At 35.2% G+C, this 26,329-nt stretch overlaps 2 protein-coding genes across 8 annotated transcripts in view; one reads left to right on the forward strand and one right to left on the reverse strand.

Annotated features, from left to right (window-relative positions):
• The window catches only part of PPIG (peptidylprolyl isomerase G), a 40,358-nt gene extending 35,361 nt beyond the window's left edge, over nucleotides 1-4,997 (forward strand). For all 6 annotated transcript variants that reach the window (XM_065931715.1, XM_065931709.1, XM_065931713.1 and 3 more), the window contains one exon: nucleotides 2-4,997. In XM_065931715.1, the coding sequence (XP_065787787.1) occupies nucleotides 2-1,109 (1,108 nt within the window). In that variant the 3' untranslated portion in view covers nucleotides 1,110-4,997. The remainder of the gene's footprint in view (nucleotide 1) is intronic.
• A 1,200-nt stretch (nucleotides 4,998-6,197) lies between these two features.
• On the reverse strand, nucleotides 6,198-26,228 carry CFAP210 (cilia and flagella associated protein 210). Of its 2 annotated transcripts, none has more exons than XM_065927894.1 (9): nucleotides 26,103-26,228; nucleotides 24,514-24,740; nucleotides 21,410-21,583; nucleotides 21,118-21,311; nucleotides 18,242-18,398; nucleotides 14,439-14,578; nucleotides 12,356-12,548; nucleotides 11,532-11,696; nucleotides 6,198-6,589 (listed from the first exon to the last, which is right to left on the reverse strand). In XM_065927894.1, exons 1-9 carry the CDS (start codon nucleotides 26,149-26,151, stop codon nucleotides 6,245-6,247), a joined length of 1,644 nt encoding a protein of 547 aa, XP_065783966.1. In that variant the 5' UTR covers nucleotides 26,152-26,228; the 3' UTR covers nucleotides 6,198-6,244. The 2 variants fall into 2 exon arrangements, with proteins under 2 accessions (XP_065783966.1, XP_065783967.1); XM_065927895.1 differs by having other exon boundaries at nucleotides 24,514-24,688; nucleotides 26,103-26,216.
• Nucleotides 26,229-26,329: the final 101 nt, after the last annotated feature.

Raw genomic sequence — 26,329 nt, forward strand, 5'->3', positions numbered from 1 at the left:
GGAGTGAGTTAAATGAAATAAAAGAAAATCAAAGAAGCCCAGTTAGAGTAAAAGAGAAAAAAATAACTGATCATAGGCATGCGTCTGAGAGTCCAAACAGGAAAAGTGAAAAGGAAAAGAAAATTAAAGACCATAAATCTAACAGCAAAGAAAGAGAAATCAGAAGAAATTCAGAAAAAGATGATAAATACAAGAACAAGGTAAAGAAAAGGGCCAAATCAAAAAGTAGGAGTAAGAGCAAAGAGAAATCCAAGAGTAAGGAAAGAGACCCAAAGCATAACAGACATGAAGAAAAGAGGGTGAAGTCAAGGAGTGAAGAAAGGGATCATGAGAATGTGAAAGAAAAAGAAAAGCCTGATTCTAAAGGAAAAGATCAGGAGAGGAGTAGAAGTAAAGAGAAGTCTAAACAGTCAGAATCCAAAAGCAATGAGCACGATCATAATAAAAGTAAAGACAAAGACAGACGTGCACAGTCTAGGAGTAGAGAACGTGATATAACTAAAGGCAAACACAGTTACAACAGTAGAACAAAGGAACGAAGCAGAAGTAGGGACAGGAGCAGGAGAGTGCGCTCTAGAAGCCATGACCGAGATCGCAGCAGAAGCAAGGAGTATCATAGATACAAAGAACAGGAGTACAGGAGAAGAGGAAGGTCACGGAGCCGAGAGAGAAGAGCAACGCCAGGAAGATCAAGAAGTAAAGACAGGAGGAGAAGGAGGAGGGATTCACGGAGCTCGGAGAGAGAAGAAAGTCAAAGCAGAAACAGGGAAAAGTACAGAAACCAAGAAAGTAGAAGTTCACACAGAAAAGAGAATTCTGAGGGTGAGAAGAGAATGTACTCTAAAAATCGTGATCATAGTAGTTCAAATAATAATAGGGAAAAAAAGGCAGATAGAGATCAAAGTCCATTCTCAAAAGTGAAACAAAGTAGTCAGGACAATGAATTAAAATTCTCCTCTTTGAAAAATAAGGAGGATGAGAAGACCAGATCCTCAGTGGAAAAAGAAAACCAAAAATCAAAGGGTCAAGAAAATGACCATGCACATGATAAAAATAAAAAATTTGATCATGAATCAAGCCCTGGAACAGATGAAGACAAAAGTGGATGAGTGAGTTATATAACTTCTTATTTCCATTCTGTCTCAGATTTTAAGTTTTAGAGACTTGCTAATGATCTTCCTTATGTTGTTTTTTTCTTTTCATTGTTTTGAGGTTGTTTGTCCTTTTTTTTTTCCCAATGTGGACTTTATTGAGTTGATCTTTTGATAATCTGCAGCCTGGATAATTTGTACTGCTAAAGTTTTAATAAACTTGAAATGAGAAAAACAGTTTGGTGTAATACTGTGTGCTGTGTTTAACTATTTCATGTACGCATTTTTTGTGTTGCAACAATCAGCCAGTAGCAAACATGCTCTTCTTTACCCTAATTTGTGTGATCGGCCAGTTGGAAAGAAGGATAACTGATTGTTGGAATACATTATTATAGAAGCTTGTGTTTCTCATGATTAAAGTAACCTTAGAAGCCACTTGGTAGAAGAAATCTTATATAGATTTTTCGATTGCATTTATAATAGAGACTTGCAGCAGCAACTTTTAATTATACAGAAGTGGGACCCTAATAACTTGAGATATTAAGTCATCACTTTTGATTTTATATTAATTTGTGCTTTAAAATATTTATATTGCACTTCCTGTGTTATTCTTTATAGTGCTACCAGTAGCTGGTTTCTTATTTTTCCTGTTTTGTTTTATCAACTGTCTATAGATATAGTTGAGTATTTTTTTCAGTTGATGTACTGTTTGGGCTTGAGTTGCTGTTACACAGCATGTAACAAGAACTATACCTTGAGGATCAGGTTGTAACTCTCAATTCTGTGTTGCTTTTGGTCTGAAGAGATGAAACTTGCTTTTGGCGAATGTTCTGTTATTGTCATTGCCCTTCTCTAAAATGAAAAAAATACTTTCCTCACTAAAACATATCACTTGTGCAGGTCTTTGTTAGACAGATTCTAAAAATTGTTGGTATTGACACATAAACTTATGAGATTTCTCTTTTTGGCCACTAACCTAGAGTTGAGTGTTAACGTTGCATGGTTGTTGGGTTTTTTTTTTTCTTAAAACTTGAACTGACCTCTCTAAATCTCATAACTGAGTTTCAACTGGCAAAAAAATGCATCTCTTTTATATATGTATCACAGGCCGTAGCATGTTTATGACTCTGATTTCTTTCTGTTCAGGTGGCTTTATATCATTACTATTAATCATTATTTTATCTTGGCATGTATAACATTGCCACATAGAGTAGAGTAGAAAGTGGCAAAATTTGATAGCTTACAGAGTTAAACACTAAAGATATTCAAAGTCCATTTAGAAGTTTGTATATTGTATATTGCTATTTTAGTGAAGTGTGGCCTTTTATTCTGTAATTTCTCTTCTAAATAGAATACTGAACATCCAGTAAACACAAAACCTGCCTCATTTGAAAAGAAATTTCAGAATTCCAATTAGTAGTTGCCTTTAGAGTGTTTTATACTTTAATATTTGTCAATATAGTATCAAATAACTACTTAACTTATCCCTTATTTGATACTTATAGCTACTTATTACCAGGTAGCTCCTTGGTAAACCCAGTAGCTACTCATGCTATTTGTACTGAGCAAAGCAATGCTTATTAATATAATACTTCCTATTATTGATTAATACAGTAATGATACATTTGGCATTGTGGTAGCCACTTACATAATGAATAGGGTGATGATTATAAGATTGTTTGGATTATCCTGAAACAAATATCCATATCAGGGTCTTACTGAATCTTTTTCCTAATGATAAAAGTAATAGATGTTTGTGATAATCCAGGGTGATTGATTCCTTGGAGATTTTGATCACAAACCTTAGAGATAATTGAGTCCTGAGTCCCCAAGCTGTATAATGTGTTATATATTTTAAATTAGTTTTTGCTTGTCTTAAATTCAGTGAACTGCAGTTAAAAAGTCTTTGTTATAAACTATTTGAGCTTCAAAAAAGGTGCTGTTTAAGAAAGGATTTCTAATAATAACAACAAAAAAAGAAAATCCATGCTAATTAAAAAATACTTGTATGTTATCTGATCACAGAACTTTACTAAGAATTACAGATAAGTAACCATAGGGGGGAAAACTAGTAATTAATATGCTATTTTGGTTATCAAAGAAGCAGTTCCATGCTAAGCATTATTTCTAGACCTATAAAAACTGTTAGCTGTTTTTACAGTGAGGTATGGTGAAGGAGTTGAAGTGAAAGATGACAATCAGCTAGATTTTATTTTCAGGATGTAAATAACATTTAGAAAATGATCAAACAGCATTAACCATACATCTGCTTTTGCATCTGAATACTGCACTGATCAAGTAATTCTTTCATCACCTTTTTAATAGTTGTGCAACCCTTACTTTTTACTTTAAACAACTCTTCCTAAAAGTCAACTATTTGTTTCCTGCCAAATTGATATTATAGTTACTTTGAGGTAAATTGTAAACTCAAACATCTTTAAGCAGATTTAAATCCATTTAAAGATTTTTACTTTGTTTTTATTGCCTGATTGGCAATACCTGAGAAATGAGAAATTTTTTATGATTATTTCCTGTGAATTCTTTTTCTGTGTAAATCATCTGCCACAGAACTGACACTGCAGAGAGATTAATGTTAATGAGCTTGTAGGGAAGATACCAGGTTGCTTTAAAACATTTAAAAACTACTCCATAGTTGAGAGAGTTCATAGAGCATGATAGTTTCTAAGTTTCTTAATCAGATCCCTCACAGAAATTTCAAAGAATTTGTCTTATAAAAAACTATATTTGCACAAATGTAATATTAACTCACCTGAGCTTTGCCTAATGGCCTTTGATTCTTGTGCCCAGTAGAAAATGTGAAACTGAAAAGTAAAAATTTCTTTAATATTGGGGATAGGAATACATTGGTGTTTTGGTATTTTGAGTAATATTACTTGGCAGTTCTAATTTGTTTTCAAGTTAGTGAGTGAAGCAAATTAGTATATTTTTTTAGTAGTTGATTTTGCTTTACTCTTGGTGGCAGTTTGGTTTTTTTGTAATCACACTTTGAACTTTTATAGTAGATGTCTATAGAAACTTGTTCCCTTTACCTTCAATAGAAGGTACTTTAAATATACACCATATTGTTGTTACAGAGAAACATGAAATGGGCTGTTTTTCTGTCTCCTTTTGGTAGTATATACTGTAATTGTTCAGTTTGGTATTCCTACATTTACTGTTGAATAGACTCCCCAAGAGTAGGAAGTTTTCACCTGTTTATTGTGAAAAGATCTGTTTTGCTACAAATTCTTGTTTAAAAAATAAACTCCAGAAGTGTAACATTGGCTAATAGTGACTTCCCAACTGCCTTTAAAGGATTGAGGCAAATGTAAATTCTGGCCTGTGTTGTGACACAAGTAAATATGAAAGGAAAAGGAAAATCACAGATTTTTAGAAATTTCATCAGGAAGGTTGAAGAAGGGAGTTGTTGGGGGCTTTTGTTTGTTTTTATGTACGCGGGGGGAATGGTGGAATTGATCTGTGTGTTTCCCCACCACCACCTTTTTGGCAAGCAAATAACCTATGTTTACCAAAAGCACATGCTGTATATTTTGTTTCCCCCTTTGTGTGTTTATACTATAGTATTTTGAAGGATAAATTAATTGGGTATTTGTATGTGAGGATGTTAAAAGTTGTGGCTGCTCTCTGTGGAAGGGAAAAACAAATGAGGTTAAAATGCACTTCTTTTCCTAGCTCAAAAGTCACTGTGATGTATATTTTTTTAATGAAATTTAGGAATAAAACTTGTTGCAGTTGTATAATTAGTTTCAAAATGCTGCTTCTCTTATCATTAGTCTAGTAACTGTTAAACTGTTTTATGCAAACTGCATTTTACAGAATTTAAACTGAAACTGTATCAACTTTTATAGTTAAACATTGTATTAAATAAACTATACTATCAAATGGTTTGTTTTGTATTTTTTAAATTATTGATTGTATTAGTTTATTTGGACTTTTATTTCATTATTAGCTTTTAATAAAAATAATCATTTAATACTTTTATTTTACCCATAAGAATACAGAAATTGTATTGGGGAAACACTGAGCAGTTTTAACAATGCTGAACTTTTAAGAATTGAGCCGGCAGTGACAGTTTCCGGTTTAGGGATAAGTTTTAGTGTAATTGTTTAATCATAATGCTTCACGTTGCAAGGTGTCTTTTGCCTCAGCAAACTTTTAAGGTTATACATGGAATTACTATCTACTGGAATGCTACCATTTGCTTTTTAATTCCTCAGCAGTGGGAACATTGTATTATATCCTGTGCCTGCTAGTTTTAATATAACACTTAGCATTATAAAGCCATATAAACGTTAACAAAATTTTATAAAACATACTGTCTAGTTTTTTTTTTTTTAATTTAAATTAGACATCTTTAGGGAAAATGAACCTAGTTAACTTGAGAGTCACTGAACATATTTATGCTTAAATAAAAACATTTTGACCATTCAGTGATTTATATGTGTTAGTAGGTGAATATTATTGAATTCTCAAATTCTGGAGTGTTTTTAAATGTTTTATTAAGCCAGGAGAATATGTAAAATGTGAGTGTGTCATATGGGCTGTACAGATTTATGTATTAAAATACTTTTAGTTTCAATTTGTGTTTTCTAGTTTCATTGCTTTCTAGGTTTCTTTCCTAAACATATTTCCTAATATAATACTGTATTTCTTTTTATTTCAGTAGTGCTGATTCATAATTTTTACACTTCCCCCACCCCCAAGACCTCTCAATAACCCAAAATGTTTTAGTTCAAATTTACATCTTTGCCACAAGTTTTAGCTATGCTTTATCAAATTAGTGGCTTAGAACAGTTGTGCACTAATAGGTACAGATAACAGGGTTTCCATTTGGAACAATGAAAAACTTCTAGAACTAGATATATGGTAATGGTTGTACAATATTATGAATATACTTAATGCCACTGAATATTCTTAAATCGTTAAAATTACACATTTTGTTGTGTATATCTTTTATCAGAATAAAAAAGAGAATCTGACTTAATCTTGAGTGGGGAAGAATCAATTAGGTCAGACATAAATGTACTTCGATGAAAAGCAGCTTTATTAACAAATTATAAGCATATAATTCACTTGAATGTGTAGCTCAGATTAGCTACAAATTAGTCTTAATCTTAAAAATAAACTTTTTTCTACCATGTAAAACCTAGCCTTCTCTTAGACTTTTGAAAATTATTATATTTCGATCCCTGAGAGTTATAAAAAGGGAGCTGGACTCCAGTGATATCATTTGCCTGATAGCTGGGTCTTAATCCACCTCTGTCCATGAAAACTGGTCCACGGCCACCTCCAGGTCCTTCCTGTACAGCTTTTACAAGAGGATAAATATATTTGTTTGTCGATTCAGACTCAGATTCAATTACTTCTCTGGCATAATCCTGAAATTCCTTCTCCTTTTCAGCCACCAGAGCTTCAGTAAGTCTGCAGTACTCTGATTCTGCTTGTTTTGCTTGCAGTGCATTAAACTTATGTTTGGCCTGTTTGGGAGAGAGAAAATATAATTACATATTGATACGTTTAGAAAATTGACCAATTTTCTAAACATACATAGCATATGAAGTTGTAGATAGAGCTTTTAAATTCATTAACATTTGACAAGTCCTGACTTAACTATATAATTTATTTCAGAAATTCCCCCATGCTTCTCATAATATGTTCAAAGCAGTGGCTCAGTGAAGCTTACCTTAATATGTGATTGTACATCTTCAAACAATATAGCATGAAATTAAGATTAAAATAACCAAGTTTAAAATCCTGTTTCTACCAATTATAAGGTGTGTTCTTTGACAAGTATAGAAGACATGCCAATCACTGTCCCAGTCCAGCCACTATTTTGAAAGGATGCATCCAAACCTGCTATCCCAAACCAGCGACATACACGATGTGACCCAGCCACATAAGATTAAATCTTCAATGAATATCTGAATATCTGAATTAGTTAAACTAATTACATTCTCTGTTTCCTAAGAATATGAAGTTGGAACAAGTGACATTTATCAGTGTAGGTTGATCAGGAAGGAGCTAGGTAGAATAAGCAATTTATCAAAAACTAGTTTACTAACATTTCATTTTTTTTCTTTTTATAATTTACAAACACGTTCTGTTTATATCATATGAAGTGACTAATGGCTTTTTAAAGATTTTTATGTTTTGGTTGACAGCTTTTCATTGTATCTGATGCATTTTAAGAAATGAGTTTATAAAAAATTCACTTGTGAATGTATTATAATATTCATGCAAATATTTTTCAAAATCAATAACCAAACACTTCAGCATAAAATAGTAGCTTAAAATCATAAACTGAAATTTGTGATGAAATAGAACAACTATTTTGAATTCAATACAAAATACCAAATTTTTATTAGAATGCTATATTTCAACACTAGGACTTTTATGCTATTTGTTGAATAGGGACAGACACCAGGAGTTTAAAAAAATAGAAAATGACATTAAATAACATTAGGAAAAACAGAAAAGGCTAAAAACTGTCTCATCAACGGTAAGATGTTGTTACCATTAACGGTAAGGAGCAGTTGGGATAAACTGATTTGGTAGCAATTTTGAATAGAAACATTGAGGGAACAGGGATAAATGTTTTTTAAGTACAGAAAGGAAATGAGAGCGGAAGGCAAGGATAACCAAAATGGATCATATGACTGGTACCTCAAACTTTATATACATCAAATACAGATTTGTAAAATACTGATTGGTTTAAAATCCTAAAAATGATCACATGGTGGGTAAAGTAACAAATACCTTAGGAGATGTTAGCTAATTGAAAACTCAAAAAAGTGAAAATCAAATATTTATCCTGTCTTTTAAAATTGTATTTAAGGGAAACCAGTTGCTGATCATGAAGATTTATTTGAACACTTAAGCAATCAATGAGAAGGAAGGAGAAAATATATTTTTCCACCTATGAATTAAATCTAGGTAACTATCACCAAAGTTTGCTTGTGTCACAGAAAGTGAGACAATAGTCATCACATGCCTCCTGGTGGAAATACACCAGTTATGAGGGATTTTCAGCAAAAAATTGAGCCTGAATCTGACTTACCCTGAATTTTGCATGAAATGTAAGGAGCTATACTACCCTGCATGGATGCCCACAAAATCCAGACTATAGTAACTCTAAAAGACAAGAAACCCAGTTCCTTCAACAAACAAATGGCAAGATAATGAAGACAAGGAGAAAGAACAGGAAGGATGGGGATGAAGGAAGAGTTACAGGTTACAAGAAACTTGAAAGATATAACAATCAACCAGATAGAATGTATGGACCCTGTTTCATCCTCAAAAAACTTTAAAAAGTGAGACAATCTAGGGGAAATTGAAACAACACTGAATGTTAAATGTTACATATTTTTTGAATGTTTTAGATGTGATAACAGAATTGTGATTATGTTAATTTATAAAGAGTCCCTGGGTTTTATAGATAGATAGTGAAAGATACATTGATAAAATTATAACGATATTTGGTATTTGCTTCAAAATAAGATGGCAGATCCTACTTCTGATAATGGCCACATGAGGTTGGGCAAAACTCTGCAGAAAAGTTGATTCTTAAAGTCAACTATTTCAGAGCATTGGTAAATGACTATGTACAGGCAACTGCTTGCGAAGTGTTTATTCATGAAAAACTGCTAAATCAAGGTAAGAAGTACACGTTCATAACATTCTTGTCCGGAGGGCATTGCTATCACTCCAGCTCAGGTGGTGAAAACATGCAGATTACTGGACAATGATGGCAGATTCTATTTGGGTCAAGTGACAAAACAGCTAGAAATTTGAGAAGGAGATTCTGGAGTGAGAGAAAAGCTGTAATGTTAAATCTACACACCCCTGACTGATAAAAAGACATCCACACAGGAGGCATAGGAGTAAAAGCATTACTGGCTAATGGTGTCTGAACATAAACTACCCATATTACTGGATAACTGTCAAACAAGACCAGTACAGTTAGGAAAGAACCCTAGGGATCCAGGGTTTAAAACATAAAAGTGAGCAAAGACATCAGAGGTACTGTGGTGAAGGCAAATTTCATAGCTTGCATCCAGGGAAAGTAACTGCCTACTAAAAAAGCAACAACCCTCAGAACAAAACAGAATCTGCAACATTTTCTATATAAAGTGTTGGATTTTCAACCAAAAATCACTGCAAAGTAGTAGAAAAATATTTCCAGGAAAGAAAGTTCAACAAACAATTATAACTAATAGTTATAAAAGTTACAACTTAATGAGACTACTTATTGACTTTGGCAATTAGATTTCAAAGCAGTTATGAAAATACCCAGTAAATTAAAAGAAATATGCTCAGAACAAGTGAATTGGGAATCAGAGAATTAGAAACTATACATAAAAAAAAGAAAACAGAGTTGAAAGTTCAACAACTGAAATGAAAAATTCACTAGGTGAGCTCAGCATCAGAATCAGTGAATTTGAAGGTAGGTCAATAGAAACTATCCCATCTGAAGAAAAAAAAATATTGACTAAAATGAACAGAATGTCAGAGATTTCTGGTACAATATCAGATGTCTCTATGCATGTGCAAACTGGGTCCCTGAAGAAAAAAAAGGATAAAGAGGCAGGAAAAATACTTGAAATAGTAAAAAGAAAAACTCCCCACATTTGGTGATATTAACTACTACATCCAAGACCCACCACAAATCTCAAATAGGAAAAGTTAAAGGAAAACATCACAGTCAATCTGCAGGAAGCCACAATAAAAAAGCTTGTGATTGGCAAGAGAAAAATGACACATACAGGGGACAAACAATATTATTAACATTTCCAGTCATCAATGGTGAAGACCAGAAGACACTGGAACAGTCAAAAGACTGAAAAAAATAATGACATCCAATTAATTTCATATCCAATAAAATGAAGGCAAGATAAAGACCTCCAGAAAAACATTAATTTATTACTAGCGTACCTGTGCTGTAAAACATGCTAAAGGAAGTCTTGAGACTGAATGGAAATGGCCAATAAGTATATGAAAAGATGCTCAATATCACTAATCATGAGGGAAATGCATGTGAAAACCATACCACTTCAAATCTATTATGATAAGCAACAACAAATACAGAAAACAAGTGTTGAGAATTTGGAGAAAGTAGAACTCTTGAACATTGCTGGTGGCTCCGTTAAATGCTGCAGCTGCTGTAGAAAACAGTATTGTGCTTCTGAAAAACAACTACATAGAATTACTACATGATCTAGCAATTCCACTTGTGGGTATATAAGCTAAAGAATGGAAAACAGGAACTCAAACAGGTATCTATTAAGATAGCAGTCTGCATAGAATCATTATTTGCAATAGCCAAAATATGGGAATCACCCAAACATCCATTGATGGATGTGTGGATAAACAAAATCTGGTACATATGTACAGTGGAATATTATTCATCATTAAGAAGGAATGAAACTGACACATGCTGCAATATGAATGAAACTTGAAAATACTATGTTCAGTGAAATTGAAAAAAAGGACAAATACTGTATGATTCCACAAATGTGAGGTACTTAGAATAGCAAATTCACAGAGACAAAAAGTTGAACAGTGGTTTCTAGGAACTGGGAGGAAGGTAGAACAGACAGTTACTCTTTAAAGTGTACAGAGCTTCAGAGTAGGATGATGAAAAAGTTACGGTGATGGACAGTGTTAACAACTGCACCTCAGTATAAATGTGCTTAATGCCCTTGGACTGTATGATTAAAAATAGTAAATTTTAAGTATACTTCACCACATTAACAACCCAACTAAATAACTGGCAAAAGATTTAAGTAAACACAAAATAAGGCACAAAACAACTAAAAAGAACATGAAAAGATGTTCAATATCTTTAGTTGCTAGGAAACGCAAAACACCACCATGAGATAACACTATACTAGAATTGTTAAAAGATGGCAATAACAAGTGTTAGCAAGGATGTGGAGCAACTTGTCTTTGCATACATTGCAGGAAGGAATGGAAAATGGTAGAGCTATTCTGGAAAACAGTTTTCAGAAACATGATTACATGCCCAGTCCTGCATACATGTTCTAAAATCTCTGGGACCCCCACTCACCTCAAATATGAAACCTATGAGGTCCCAATCAACATATTCTCTGGATAATAGTTATAAAGAGGGGAAAAAGTAAAAAGCATCATGGCCTGCCATATATGCATTTGTATTTTCTTTCACATATACTAAAACGCAATTGAAACTAAAGAAAGATAAATATCTGTACAAAACACATAAACCTAGTACAGAAACCTCAATACCAATAAAAAGTAACTCTTCACATTTTTAGTACATTTTATTGCATCATAACCATAGCAACTGTCTAATCTTACTTGATAAAACTGTTTTGGGAAACAAAACTCATGAAATCTACATTACATATTTGTTTATAAGTATAAACATTTAGGAATAATTACCATTTGCTGAATATGCGCATCTTGAACTTCTCGACGTTCTTGATCAGCTTTCCGCTTTTTCTCCTTTTCATGCTCCCCAAAAATTTGGTCTGCTTTTAGGATAGCTAGCAATTGTTCTGTAGCCTCTATTTTCCTTTGTCTTTCCTCTTCCTCTTTATTCTTCATCTAGATGATAGCAGGCAAAAGAAAAAATTAAAACCATTTTTAGCAATCAACAGCTTTGAAGTTAGAAAGTTCCAAGTGAAAGTCAGCCTGGCACAATGAAAGGGCCAAAAATTGGGGTGACTCCCACATGGCCAGTTTACTTTTTGTTCTAGTAATACCAAGAAACAATGAAAAGTGGAATGATATTGGTTTAAAAATATATAGGAACAGAAAAGCAAGACCATCTCAAAATAGGGAAACATATATAGCATTATATATAATTGTTACAATACTTAAAAACTATCTAATTTAAATCTTATGAAAGTCATGTAAGGGATAAATTCTGAAGTATCAAGATATACAGAAACACAATGGGATAATTTTTACTTGGTTTATCTTAAAAACATTCAAATGAAAGTTAATAACTTTTTTACATTTCAGATGGTTCTGAAACAGAAGAGACTATTACTTTGCATCTATAAAGATCTTATTTGTAATTAACATGTTATCTTCTGTAGAGAGTAAACATGGTCTGATTTCAAGAATATTGGAAGATAATTTTATACATTGTTTTTCAAATCTCTTAGTTTTTTGTCAGAGAAGCAGAGGGAGTGAGTTAGAAACTACAGCAAAGGGCTCAATTTTATTTGCTTTTTACTTGTCATCAGTGAATTGCTTACCACAAGAGCTCTATGTTCTGCGATTGCTTTTAATTCTGCTTTGTTTTTTTCATACTTTTCTCTTTCTCTTTTTTCCCACTCAGCCTCAGCTTCTGCAATATCTCTAGCAATAATCAAATCTTCATTGTCAAATTTCTCTTTCATTAGTTTACTCAGGAAGTTATTTATTCTTTCTCTCCGTTCCTCCATTAGCCTATAACAAAATAACCATTTACTAGTCAAGTCTTCAAGAATGGTTTTATTACAGAGCCAACATACTTTAAATGAAGATAAATAACTTTCCTTTTGTACAGGGTAAGTCCTCTCTCTAGTTCAGGGCCAAGCATAGTGCCTGGCACCTCATCAACAATAACTACCTATCTGTTAAAGGAGTGGGGGCATTTTGGTTTAGGAAATTGGGCAAAAACTTTTAACTGTAGCTGTGACATATGCCCTGATCACTGAGTGAATCTGTGAAGCCACACTGGAGAAATGAAGAGAAAGGACACAATGCTTGCCCCAAGGAAGTGACAATCTAAAGTGGGAAAAGGGCTTCCCTGCTGTCTCAGTGGTAAAGAATCTGCCTGCCAATGCAGGAGACACAGGTCTGATCCCTAGTCTGGGAAAATCCCACATGCCATGGAGCAACTAAGCCCAACCCACAACTCCTGAGGTCCACATGCCCTGGAGCCTGCGCCCCACAAGAGAAGCCACTGCAGTGAGCAGCCCACACACCATGCCTAGGGAGCAGCCTCTGCTCACTGCAACTAGGGAAAAGCCCACAGAGCACCAAAGACCCGGAACAGCCAAGAACTAATTAATAAAAAATAAAGTGGAGAAAAGGCAACTATGTAAATAACTATGCAGGCCAAAGGTGATAAATGCCACAATAAACCTAGAAAGTGATATGGGCAAATGAAAAAAGGAAGACTTCATGGGAAAAGTCACATTTCACCTAGGCTTTCAAAAACATTTTAAACACTTTTATTGATTATCTACTATGTGCCAGGGACTATTGAAATTATTGGGACATAGAAGTAAACAAAAACATTAAAAATCTCTGCCTTTGTGGAGCTTTCACAATAGCTGGGGTAGAGACAGCAAACTAAATAATTAAAATAGTACTGTATCACCAATGAAAAAAAGAAAGCAGTTAAAGTGATAAGCAATGTGGGGTGTGGGGTTATAATTTTAAAGAACACAGGGATGTCCTGAATGAGAAGGCAATATTTGAGTAATGATCTGAAAGAGTCAAGGGAGGTGAGAATTTCCCAAATAGGGTACAGGAGAAGTTCAGTGTAAGTGATCAAGAGGGAAAGAAAGAGAACAGTAAGAGATGAGGTTTGAGAGGGGGAGTTAGGGTCACTGGGAATGAGGATTGGTACAGAGCCATATGGGCGATAATCAACACTAAGTGTGGTGTGAAGTCACCAGAGGGTTTTGCACAAGTGAAAAGCATAATACAGACAGAAACACGATGTACTGTATCTTCACTCATCTCATCCCAAATTGCTCACTAAGGTAAGCAACAACCTCTACATCTGAGGACTGCTTTAAAACTCTCTCCCTCTGGTCATCTAACACTAATGACTGCTCTCTCCTTACTAAATTCTCACCACCCCCACCCGCGCCACCCTTTGCAGTTTCTTTGCTTTTCCTCCATTCTCTGGAAACTATTCCTTGGTCTTCATATTATCTTTGTTCTCCATTTGACCTTTAACTATGGATTTCCATAGGGACTATGTCACCTTCATTTCTTATCTGCTCCCCCTAGGTGAGCTCACCTGTACCCACAGTTCCAGCTGCCACTTGTCTATCAATGGCTCATAAAGCCATCTCCAGCTTTTAGACAGCTCTCATACCCATCTCTTAAATCAGAGATTTTCAGTATTTCCAGTCATCTATCACATAGATGACATCAATATTCCAACGGAACCCCAATTCACATGCTCCAAGCTGAAATCACCAAGTGACTAAATGCCCTGATATACATAAAATAATAAGATCTGTATTCCTAAAGACTGCACTCTCCTATCACAACTTCTGATTTAAAATAATTTCAGATAGCACTTTATTAAGCACAAAAATTACTTTAGACACTGACCTGTGTGTTTCAGCTTCTTTCTCTTTCCCCATTTGTGTAAGACGCGTTTTTGCTTTGATAAATTTTCTAATCTTTTCATCTTCTTCCTCTTGCTGCTGCCGTTCTACAGCTTTGATGACATGTTTATCATTCAAATGTTCCTTGGCGGGGAAAAATTGTGTTATCCTATCACAAAAGTTTCAACATATAGATATCTAATAGGAACCTGTCAAATGGACACAGTTATTTCTCTCTTGGAAATTTATTTCAAGGAGATAATCATAGCTGGGCATTAAACTTCATGTACCATGTAATTCATCTCAGAGTTATTTATAATATTGAAAAATTAAAAACAACTTCTAAATGTTCAATGATGGAAAAACAGTTAAACTATGCTCTCAAGGACATTGGAAGATATAAATAACAATCAGTAGGTAGGAGGAAAAAGCAGAATATAAAGCATTACCACAGTGTATTTTAGTTTTTCAAGCACATATAAGTTTATATTAAATATATAACTGGAAGAAATGTATCAAATGTTAACAGTAGTTGTCTCTAGGGTATGAGATTATAGGTGACTTTTACATCTTCTTAATTTTCTGTATTTCTTTACAACTATGTAATTTAAAACAATACTATTAATATCAAAAATATAGTAAATATGTATAATCTCACTTAATATTTGAATAGTCAATATAGTCATATGCTATACAAATTTAAAATATTTTAAAAACACATAGTGTAAAATTTTTCCTACCACATCTACTATCTTCCTATGCCTAATTCCACCCACCAGGCTCAATTACTCTGAAACTAATTTCTTGTCTAGGTTTTCTTTTTGCACATATACAAAAAATTATCCAGATGTATATTCTAATAAAAATTTTAAAAATAGGTCATTTTTTAAACAAAATATAGAAATCTGTTCATATCAGCATATATTCTACTACCTGACCTCAGTTAGTCATCACAACAATAGGTGCCTTTGAACACAACAGCCCGGATATATAGATAGATCAGTGCTTCTGTTACCAAAACTAGAAATGAATTCAAGGTAAAAGTTACTAGGTGCAATTATTATTTTTTTAGGTGCATTTATTATTCCAACAGATTTATAACTCAAGATTACTATGTACCTACTTTGCTTAAGTAATCTTCTATTTTATGGGATATTACTTTTAAAGCCTGTAATATGGTTAGGAGATAGATTAGTTGACATGAAAAAGTAATGAAAATATCAAACTCTTAAAAGTGATTGTTTTGAATTATATCTTAAAAGCTTTATTTTATTGTTTTTTCTAAGTTATTGTAATATTCATAAGGATTTTTATAATAAAAGAGCTAGAATTAGCACAAAGTTAATTCTGATTTTTTAAAACCCGAAAGCCTCAGCTCAAGGTCACATAGTTAGTAAGTAGCCAAGTTAACATTCAAAACAGGTCTGTCCTATTCCAAAGTGACTTGGAGAGATAAAAATATTATATTCATGAACCAAGAATAAGATTTCATGCAAAAGGAATAATGGTATTACTAGTATGACTCTTAGAAATTAAAACTTTGATCACTAAAATTAAAAATTCAATAGAAGATTTAGAAGACAAAGTTGAGGATAACTCTCAAAAGTAAAAAAAAAAAAAAATGGCAGGAATAATTAACTGCCTACTGAAGAGTCTTTCTTCCCTTCTGCATAAGTAGCTGAACCCAGATTTTGTTCAGAGTGGCAATATTCTCAGCTAGAAGACTATATTTTCAAGCTTTCTTTTCAGCGAGGTGTCACTAAATTATAACCAATGAGATTTAATGGAAATTGTTAAGTGGGAGTTCTGAAAAAGTTCCTTAAAAGGAGAACAGATAGTTAGAACACTCTTTTCTGTCCTTCATCCTCTCTTCTTCTTGCTGCCTGGAGTCTGGTCAACAGGGTGGGAGCTCCAGCAGTTATTCAAGGCCATGAGGCAATCCTGAGAACAGAAGCCACCTCTGTTCTGAGAAGAGGAAAGCAAAAAAAGAAAAGCTGTCTCATTCCCTGTTGATTCTGGAGGAATCATATCAGCCTTGGAATGATTAGCTCTGCTCTTCAAAGAAAGCTTTAATTTTTAAGGTACTGTTGCAATTTATTTTGTAATTTTTTACATTTTTCATTTTGAGTTTTCTGTTATATGCTTGTACCCTAACTAATAAAATGAGAAACTATTTTTTTTTAATTAGAGCATCACTTCAGAAAGTCCAAAAGGGTTCTAGAACAGAGAAAACAAAACAGAAAGGGATAAATTATAGAAGAAATAAGAAAACTTGACACATTTATGGTTAAAACATCAACTGAGTGCTTAGCAAAATGAAAAAGACCTAAAGAAGGTATATCTCTGTGAAATCTTACAGCTACACAGATAAAGACTCTGAGAGCGTTCAGAAAAACAGAAGAAAAGAAAAATGCAAACACAGTAGATTACATACATAAGATGAGACCATAAATGGAATAAAACTTCTCAACAGCAACACTGAAGGCTAGGCGATTAAGAAACCATAAATATAAAACTCTGAACTCTGAACCCAGAATTCTACATCCAAACTATAAAGCCAGCATTACACTAGATGATAACCTTTCCAGATAAGAATTCAAAAATTTCACCTCCTCTATATCCTTTCTTCAGAAGTTACTCAAAGATGTATCTCAGCAAGACGAAGGAATAAACCAAGAAAGAAGAAGGCTTAAGAGTGAGGAAATAGGAGCTGTGACCCAGGAAATCGGCACAGGGAAGGCCCAGAATGGCAGCTGAGCAGCAGGCCGAGAGAGCAAACAGTCCAGAAGGCAGAGGACGGAGGACTCTGGATGTGGGAGCACCAAAAAAACCAATAACATAGATAATTTAATATTACTTAGTTGAACACTTGAAAACTAGTATCATCCATTTGACAGAACATGGAACACATGGAAAAAATTGAGGTGTACAACTTTAAAGCAAATAAAAACAATGAATTATTTTAATCACAGAAAAATATTTATGGAAGCAAAAATGTAGTCATAGTATGTTAACTCTTTGATGGACAATAGTCATTTAATCATCACAATGATTAAACTAAAATTATGCCCTGATTATTTAGGGAGAAGAGGAGAATGGGAAGAGGGTAATATTGGAAAAAAGCTAAATCCTCTCTAGGGCAAAGAGACAGAAAACATTTAAAACTGATAAATCAAGATACATATCTTTAAAGCTTAATATAGATTATTTAGAATATAATTTTCCAAGAAGCAGAAGGAGTGGAGTAAGGACTACTCCTCTTAAGCGTTTTGTGATGTTTGATGTTTTAAATCTGTATATATGTAACTTCGTGAAAGTCAGACACAACTTAGTGACTAAACAACAATGAGTATGTTATGTAAGAATAAAAAATAACTTTATAAAGAAAAGGATGCTAAAAATTACAAAATAAATTACAACCATAAAATAAATATTACCATTTATTGAGCACAAATTAATAGTGCAGCAGATACTGAACATGTATCACCCCATTCATTGCTTGTAACAGCTCTCATTTTAAGGATAAGAAAATTCATTTGACAAAAAGTCTCATTCTCTTAATCCTTGTTCATGAGTAACAGCACATACATGTGGAACTATAGCAAATATAGTTCCCCTCAAAGTATACTTAGAAACTCAACTTAGGTGCTCGCTTCGGCAGCACATATACTAAAATTGGAAAGAAACCCAACTTAATAGTAAACTTATTTTCTACTCCACTATTGCTTATAAAAAAAATATGGAAAATTAGGCATTGGACTTTGTACATTTCTTGAAGAGATACATTTCTGAGTATAATCTACTTACAAAAAATAGTCTCCTGCTTTCATTGATCTCTTCTTTTTTCTTTCCTTGTTTTTTTTTCATTTCTATTTCATATAATGAGTTCTGTCGCTTTATTTCCTCAGCATCCTTTTCTTCCTCTTTTCTCCTTCTTTCTTCTTCCTCTTCATGTTCTTTTATTCTGAAGAGGAAAAAAACTAAAGTTGAGAGTGAAGCAGAAAAATAGAATATATTTTAAAGAAATGAATTCGATTCTTACTGGGATGATTTGAAGCTGTAAAGGAAAACTTCTGGATTTCTTTGGGGACAAGAACAGATAGGTAAAGAACAGTGATAAAACCAAATCCAAACTTGGTTATCCCAGGATTGCCAATTATTTTTCTTCCTTCAAATTTGTTTCATTACTCACCAAAATTAAGTCCTACACCAGATTCAAATGTTTCTTTCCTTTAGAAAGAACCAGTTAACTGAACAACAGACAGTATGCTGAAATGGTGACACTGTTTTACAGAAAAGTCCCTAATCCCTTCTGCTTTTCGATTTCAGCACTACGAGACACTATCTAAGCTATGGACCTGGCCCCTCAGAAAATGGGGTTTGATAGAAGGCAACAACTTCCTGACCCTGCAGGCCATGTTGGTTGTTATCCCTCCGGAGCTGACACTAACTATCAATGCCTTCTGACTGATGAGTCATCAAGTGCTGGTTCTCTCACAGGGCTTGCGTGTGAGCGCTTCAGCGATGCCGAGCAGCCTCCTCACCGCAGAGCTCCGATCCGGATTTAGCAGCAGCTCTGTACAACCCACACCCTCAGCCCCACTACCATCACAAGCAGCAGCATGTACCATCAGTGGTTTATCACAGAGGCTGCCTGCGCACATGTGGTAGTCGATCCTCAGCATACTGAGGTGTCTGTGTCTGTACATCCACGCATCCCGCCCAGCCAAGCAACACATGTTCCTGCCCTCAAGAAGCTGACGTGTGGGACTTCCTTGATGTAATCAACCTCACCTATACTTTTTAAGTGTCTTTACAATAATTTTTTTAAGGTTGTCGATCAAAAATCCTCTTTGGGGGGATCTTGGTGTCACAGAGCCCCTCATTTGCCCTGTCCTCATCATGCCCACTGAGAGTCACAGGCAGACTCTCATACTGATCGAAGACAACAATAAAATGGGCCATATTTTCCAAATACTGATGACAAAAATCTGCACTACGTCTAATAAATTAACATCTAATATATATAAATACACTCATTATCAACTTTTAATCAATTAATCGATGATTAACATATACTTCCACATCCCAGGTAGCTCAGTGGTAAAGAATCTGCCTGCTAATGCAGGAGACATAAGAGGTGTGGGATCAACCCCTGTGTCGGGAAGATCCCCTGGAGGAGGAAATGGCAACCCACTCCGGTATTCTTGCCTGGAAAATCCCATGGACAGAGACTGTCCTGAACATAAATATTAGTAACTGCAATAAAACATTCCAAGGTGACAGCTATAAAACTCTTAATAATGGATACTTTTAAGTTTTTTATTTATTTATTTTTGGCTGTGTTGGGTCTTGGTTGCTGCATGGGCTTTTCTCTAGTTGCAGGGAGTAGGGGCTACTCCCGAGTTGCAGTGTGTGGACTTCTCTCGTTGCGGAGCACATTCTCTAGGGCACTCAGACTTCAGGAGCTGCAGTGCAAGCGCTCGGTGCTGGGTCCTGAGCCCTCCAGCGCAGGCTCAGCAATTATTGCACCCGGGCTCTCTAGCTCTGCTGCCTGTGGGATCTGCCTGGATCAGGGATCAAACCTGTGTCTCCTGCTCTGGCAGGTGGATTCTTTACCACTGAGGCATCAAGGGGGCCTAATAATGGCTATTTTCGAAGAGCAAAATGAAAATTAAAGACACTGAATAGAGTGGAAATAAAGAAGAAATTCTAAATTTTTCTCCAAATTTTGTTATATTGCTTGAATTTGAAACAATAGGCATATGATTCATTTACAGTTTGTGAAATTTAAAAGAAAATTTTGAAGAGCAGATGAATATGCACTCATATGTTAATAGTGCTTAATCTGGATCAAGCATTTCTGGTGATTTTTAATTTATATCCTATTTTATTTAATTATATTTAAAAATAATTAATGATGAATGAATTAATGATGTAATGCTTAAGTATAAAAATCATATTTTTTCTTTAAAAATGGTAAAAATGTCCCCAAATAGTATTGTTTATTTTTGGGGGGTACATTAATACAACACAATGTATATATTAATACATTTAAACTATAGTATGAAGAAAATGGTCTCACACAAGGTGGCTGGTGGACAAGGAAGAGACTTTTCACTAAATCCCCTTTGTGCCTCTTCCTATGTGCACGCATCAGTTATTTAGAAAAGTAAGTAAAATAACACCCAAATATACTCCTCTCCATATGTACAGTAATAGCTACTTTTATTTTGTTTTTTAATAATAGCTACTTTAAAAAAAATCAGCTTTGATTTCCATTTACCAACATGGCAAGATTTCATGACATACCAGGGGCTTCCCAGGTGGTGCTAGTGGTAAAGAACTGCCTGCCAATGCAAGAGACACAGGTTTGATCCCTGGGTTGGGAAGATCCCCTAGAGTAGGAAAAAGCAACTGACTCCAGTATTCTTGCCTGGAAAACGCCATGGAGAGAGGAGCCTGGAAGGCTAAAGTCAATGGGGTCGCAGAGTCAGACACGACTTAGTGACTGAGCCACCAAAGGAGTAATAGTGATTCTTAACTTCTTTCTTTGTATTTTTTTCCTACTTATGAGGTATATTAGCATATGTTACTTTTATATATATAATCACACAAAAAAAGCTATATCCATTATGAGAAAAAGAAAAACATACAAAAAAAGGTAACTTATATATACATACTGTTTTAAATGATCTTTAGCAAGAGCTACTCTATCTCTGCGTTGTTTTTCTGCTTTTTCTTGTTCTTCTTTAAAAGCTTTTTCAACATTGAGTTTCACTTGTTCCTCCCATTTTTTATCTGATTTTATTTTACTCTTTTGGAATTCAATCTGTGCATCCCGTTCTTTCATAACTCTACTAAGAAGTAGTCCTGACTACAAAAAAAAAAAATTGCAATATTTTAAGAAAATGAAGTCTAGTTATATACAGATGTGTTAAATATATATAAAATGTAAGAAAACCCAAGTAGTACATGAAAGTTTTTCACTCGTTCTGTCTGGTAAAATTGGTATTGCTTTGCAAGTTCAATGGCCTTTTTCCTTTCTCCTTGTTTGTATATTGCTTCTTCTATATCAAGAATTTGTCTTTCTGCTTCTATTTCTTCATCACGCTTCTTTTTGGCTTCAAGTTTCTGTTCTTTCATCCCCTACAAAAAGATAAAAGCAGTAGTTTGTTTTCATTTTGTAATTTAACCTGACAAACTTTAACATTATAATTAGAGCTTTCCCTGAGCATTGGATTTGCACATACCATTAATAAATATGAGGTTATACTTATGAGCTAATCTTTAATTGAATTTTTTAGGTAAGTAATAACATTTACATGGTTCAAAATCCAAAATATTACAAAAGTATATAATGGAACTCTCCCTCCAGTCCTAATTTCCACCTGGAATCTCTAAGATTAAACACTTCCCTTCGTTTCTTACATTTACTTCCATAATTCCATTCTATATTTAAAAAACAATATTACGAATTTTGTTCCTTTTATTTATTTATTTATTTTTGGCTGTGCTGGGTCTTCGTTGCTGCGAGGGCTTTTCTCTGGTTGTGCTGAGCCGGGATGGCTCTCTAGTTGTGGTGTGAGAGCTTCTCATTGTGGTGGCTTCCTTTGCTGGGAGCATGGCCTTCAGTGGTTGTGGCTCCGGCCCTAGGGCACAGGCGCAATACTAGGTGTGGAGCACAGGCCTGACTGCTCCACAGTACGTGGGGTCCTCCTGGATCAGGGATGAAACCGTGTCTCCTGCATTGGCAGGCAGATTCTTTACCACTGAGCCACCAGGGAAGCCCTTTAAAAAATCAACAGCAGCATATTTCACATGCTCTTCTACACCCCTGAGGAGGTAGCCAATGTCTCATGTCGATGAAGTCATTTTCTCCTTTATGGGTCATACTTTCTACATTTTAAGAAAATCTCACCTACCCTGAAACCTTGAAGCTATCCTAGGATTTATTTTTAAATGTTCCCTTTCCCATATTTAGGTCTTAAATCCAGATGAAATTCATTTCTGTATATTCTGTACCATAGGGATATAGTTTCATCTTTTCCATATGCCAATTATTTCAGTACCTGTTATGGAATTTCCATCTTTTTCCATCTAATTTGCAATGACATTTCTAGCACATGGCAGGTTCCCACGTATAACACAGGATTGCTCCTCGGCTCTCTCTGCTGATGGATCATTTTGCCAATCCCTGTGCCTATACTGCAGTTTTTATTATTATGTTTCTACTATACTTACATTTTTTTTTCTTCTTTAACACCCATGAAAGCGTAAAGTATTAGGTGTAGTGTGGTACTTCTGGAAAAAAAAGCAGGGAGTATATTCCACACCCCCATCTATTTATAGACCAAGGGCTTTTCTAAAATCAAATATTTTACAGTATATGTTATAGATGCTCTTTTAGTATACAGTTTTACAAATGCATAGTCACTTATAGAACAGTTCTATCCTCCCCCCAAATTCCCTCATGCCCTGTTAGAGTCAACAACTCCCCCTATCTGTACCCCCTGGCAATCACTGATCTGTTTTCTTTCCCTGTAGGTTTTGCCTTTCTCATAATGTCACATACTATATTACATATATGATATCAGTCATGATGTAATTCTTCCCTCTTTTAGAAAAAAGAGAATTCATAAATTATCAACACTGTTCCTAAAGCAAGGAAAGACAAGATTTCTGTGTCCCCTCCCAAAGATACATAATGTTCCTTGCAACACAGAAAGAAATATGCAAAGTTGGGGGGTAGGGAAAGGTCAGAACTCGCTAAGCAGATATTATGCCTGCAGAGTTTTAAAATTCTACTAGAAAACAGGAAAAGATCCTGCCTCTCAGTTCCTTATGATCCAGGCAAGTGCTGTAGTGGGATGAGAATATCTTTTCCCAGCATTTCTCCCCAGGTGCGATAATAAAAGGAGTCAGAAGACACCTCCCCACTTTGAAGTAGATTCCCACTCATGTTCATAGCATTAAATGAAGGTTACTGTACCTCTTAGGTAGAAAATCTTACAGATGCACAGAGAAGGGCACAGCAAAGACATATATCATTCTAGAAAAAAATGGAATGACAGACAAATCAGAGGCAGATGAAAAGAAGCTGCCTGGATTCCTCAAGAAGCTCCTTGGTTCCTCAGTTTCAAGACCTGTGTTTCTGCACGATCCTCCATCATAACAATAACCAGCATTATCCTGATATCCAAACCAGCCAAAGACATTTCAAGAAAACCAATATCATTTCAAGACCAATGTCCCGCATGAACACATATGCAAAAATTAACATTTTAACAAACTGAAACCATCAAAAAGAGAACACATGACCAGCAGACATTTATCCCAGGAATGCAATCTTGCTTCAATGTTTGAATACTGATTAATTCACCATATAACAAAATTAAGAATTAAAACTTCATGATTACGTCAACAGAGACAAGCAAAAAAAAAGCAGCACTTTAAAAATCAAACATCCATTCCTGTACAATAAGGCAAAAAGAAAAGAAAGAGAAAGAAAGAACTAGAAGACACCCAGATTGGAAAGGAAGTAAAATTCATAAAACTGTCTTTACTTTCTGTTGCAGCTCAAATGTCAATATCTTCTTGATGTCCATCCATCAACAACGGAGCATAATAACAAACTGTGTTATACCCATACGATGGAATACCACTCAGCAATAAAATGAATTAATAATTGATACAAAACATGAAAGAACTTCCAAATAATTGTCTGAGTGAAACTTATAATAGACAGCAGATCACTGGTTGCCTGGAGACACTGGAGTTAGCATGGTGAGCAATGAGAGGAAGTACAATGGGGTACAAGAAAACTTTCTGGGGGGCAATGAATATGTTCATTATCCTGATTATAGTAATGGTTGCAGGGGTAAATAGGCACGCCCAATCTTAAACTGTACACTTTAAATATATCCAGTTTACTGTATGCCACTTATACCTAAATAAAGCTGTTGAAAATGTGTTACAATGCACTGTAACGCTATTTTACATCTTAAAAATATTTATAGAAGAGTACTAAGAAGAGTAAGTCTTCAGTGCACGTGTACTCCGAGGTGGTTAATACTTACTGCATATGTATTAGTCCAATGTTTTACCACTTCTTGGGATCGTAAATGCATTTCTTTCTTTGCTTTTCTTTCTGCACGAAGGCATGCTGCTTCTCTTGTCAAACTGTCCAGGCTATCTCGAATCCTTTCCCACTCATTGTGTGGAATTATGGTGACCTGCCGGAGATCTACTTTGCTAGGCAGAAGAGGTGGATAGAGCACTTGATCTTCTTCACAGTTCTTCATTTCTAATAAATTTTTTAAAATGAGTTAAAAACTTCCAAGAAGAGTCTAAATGATTTTTCATAGACATTTTTATATTGGCGTGATATCTGGAAATTGTTTCAAAGAATAATTTTATTCTTGTTATCTCAAGAACAGCTGGGATTAAGTGGAAAGTATGCAAGATTTAAAAATCAGAAGACATAAATTTGAGTCCTTGCTCAGTCAATTCCTTTCTATGTAAACGTGGGCAAGTTATTTAACTTCTTGGAGTCTCAACATCTTCCAAATGAAGATAAAATTTAGCAGTGAGGCTCAGATGCGAACTTCTGAACCAACTGCCAGAGTTAAATCTATCAGGTAAATATTTTAGCGTGGCACTTTTTTTTTCTTTTTGCTCCCTGGGGTTTGTGGAATCTTAGTTCCTCCACCAGGGAGTGCAACCAGTCCAGGCAGTGAAAGCATCCAGTCCTAACCACTGCACCACCAGGGACCTCCCAGTGCAGTACTTTATATACAGGAAAGTGAACAGGTGAGAGCAATTGTGTTTTTTCAATACATGCCCCTTAAGTACTGCCTCCTACATGTCATGATCCTCTGCTGGTACTTCAGTTTTCCACAGCATAAATATGCACGAGTGCCCACTGGGTGGGAGAATGGCTGGCTCTCACTTGGCACAAGGAACTCGATTGCTACCGAAGCAAGGACAGGAAGAGAGTCTAAGTTCCCTAGTTCTAATGTCACCATGAGAACATTAATTGGGAATTTACAGACTTAAGAAACCCAAATCACTGAAATTAATAAAGAGTTTTTTAAATATTCTAAGCTACTTCTATTACAAAATCAAATTTTTATAAAAGGTCATGTGAGTTAATGCACCTTAAATAGCATTATTTTTACACTCTGATATATCGGACTATATGCCGTAGGGTGAGACATTACCTTCATTCTAGATTTGAAGAAAATGAGGCTTTCCTTCAGATACTTTCCTAAGAGCACTCAGTAGGTTCACCGTAGAGCCAAGCCTCTAATAAGGTCACTTATATTTCCAAAATACATTCCAAGTCACTCAATGACTAACAAAGCTTAGGTGCGCGAGAATTCAGCAAACACCAGACTTTTGGAGCTGCAACTGCGCAGTTTGAGACCCAGACCAGCTAGTCAACTGTTAAGTTTCTGACTTTCTTCTCTATCCTTATTTCTGTAAACTTCCCACCTACACACTCATCCATGGTCAAAACTGTCTAATTTACACGGACCCCGACGATGCCCACAGTGCTGTTTTTATTTGGTGGAGCCCGTTTCAGAAGGTAATGTACCCTCGCCTCTCACCCCATGCTTGGGAACCAGAAACAATCCCTGTGCCGGGACGGGCCAGTTTAGCTCACCCGAGCTCTCCTTCGCCTGTCCACTGCGCCTGCCGAATCGCACCAGCATCTCTAAGGTGCCCACGGCGTGCTCAGACTTGGAAAGGCGACTTGAAGCGAAAGCTCCGCGGCCTCCAGGCGGCAGAGTTTTCACCAAACCGCAGTTGCTTAGCAACGCCACCGGAAGTGACGGTAATCGTCGCCGAGGAACGAAAGAACGCGCAGTTGTAGGCTATGGGGAAGGGAGA

The sequence above is a fragment of the Muntiacus reevesi genome, chromosome 3 (genome assembly GCF_963930625.1).
Source record: "Muntiacus reevesi chromosome 3, mMunRee1.1, whole genome shotgun sequence".
In the NCBI taxonomy this organism is placed as follows: Eukaryota; Metazoa; Chordata; class Mammalia; order Artiodactyla; family Cervidae; genus Muntiacus; species Muntiacus reevesi.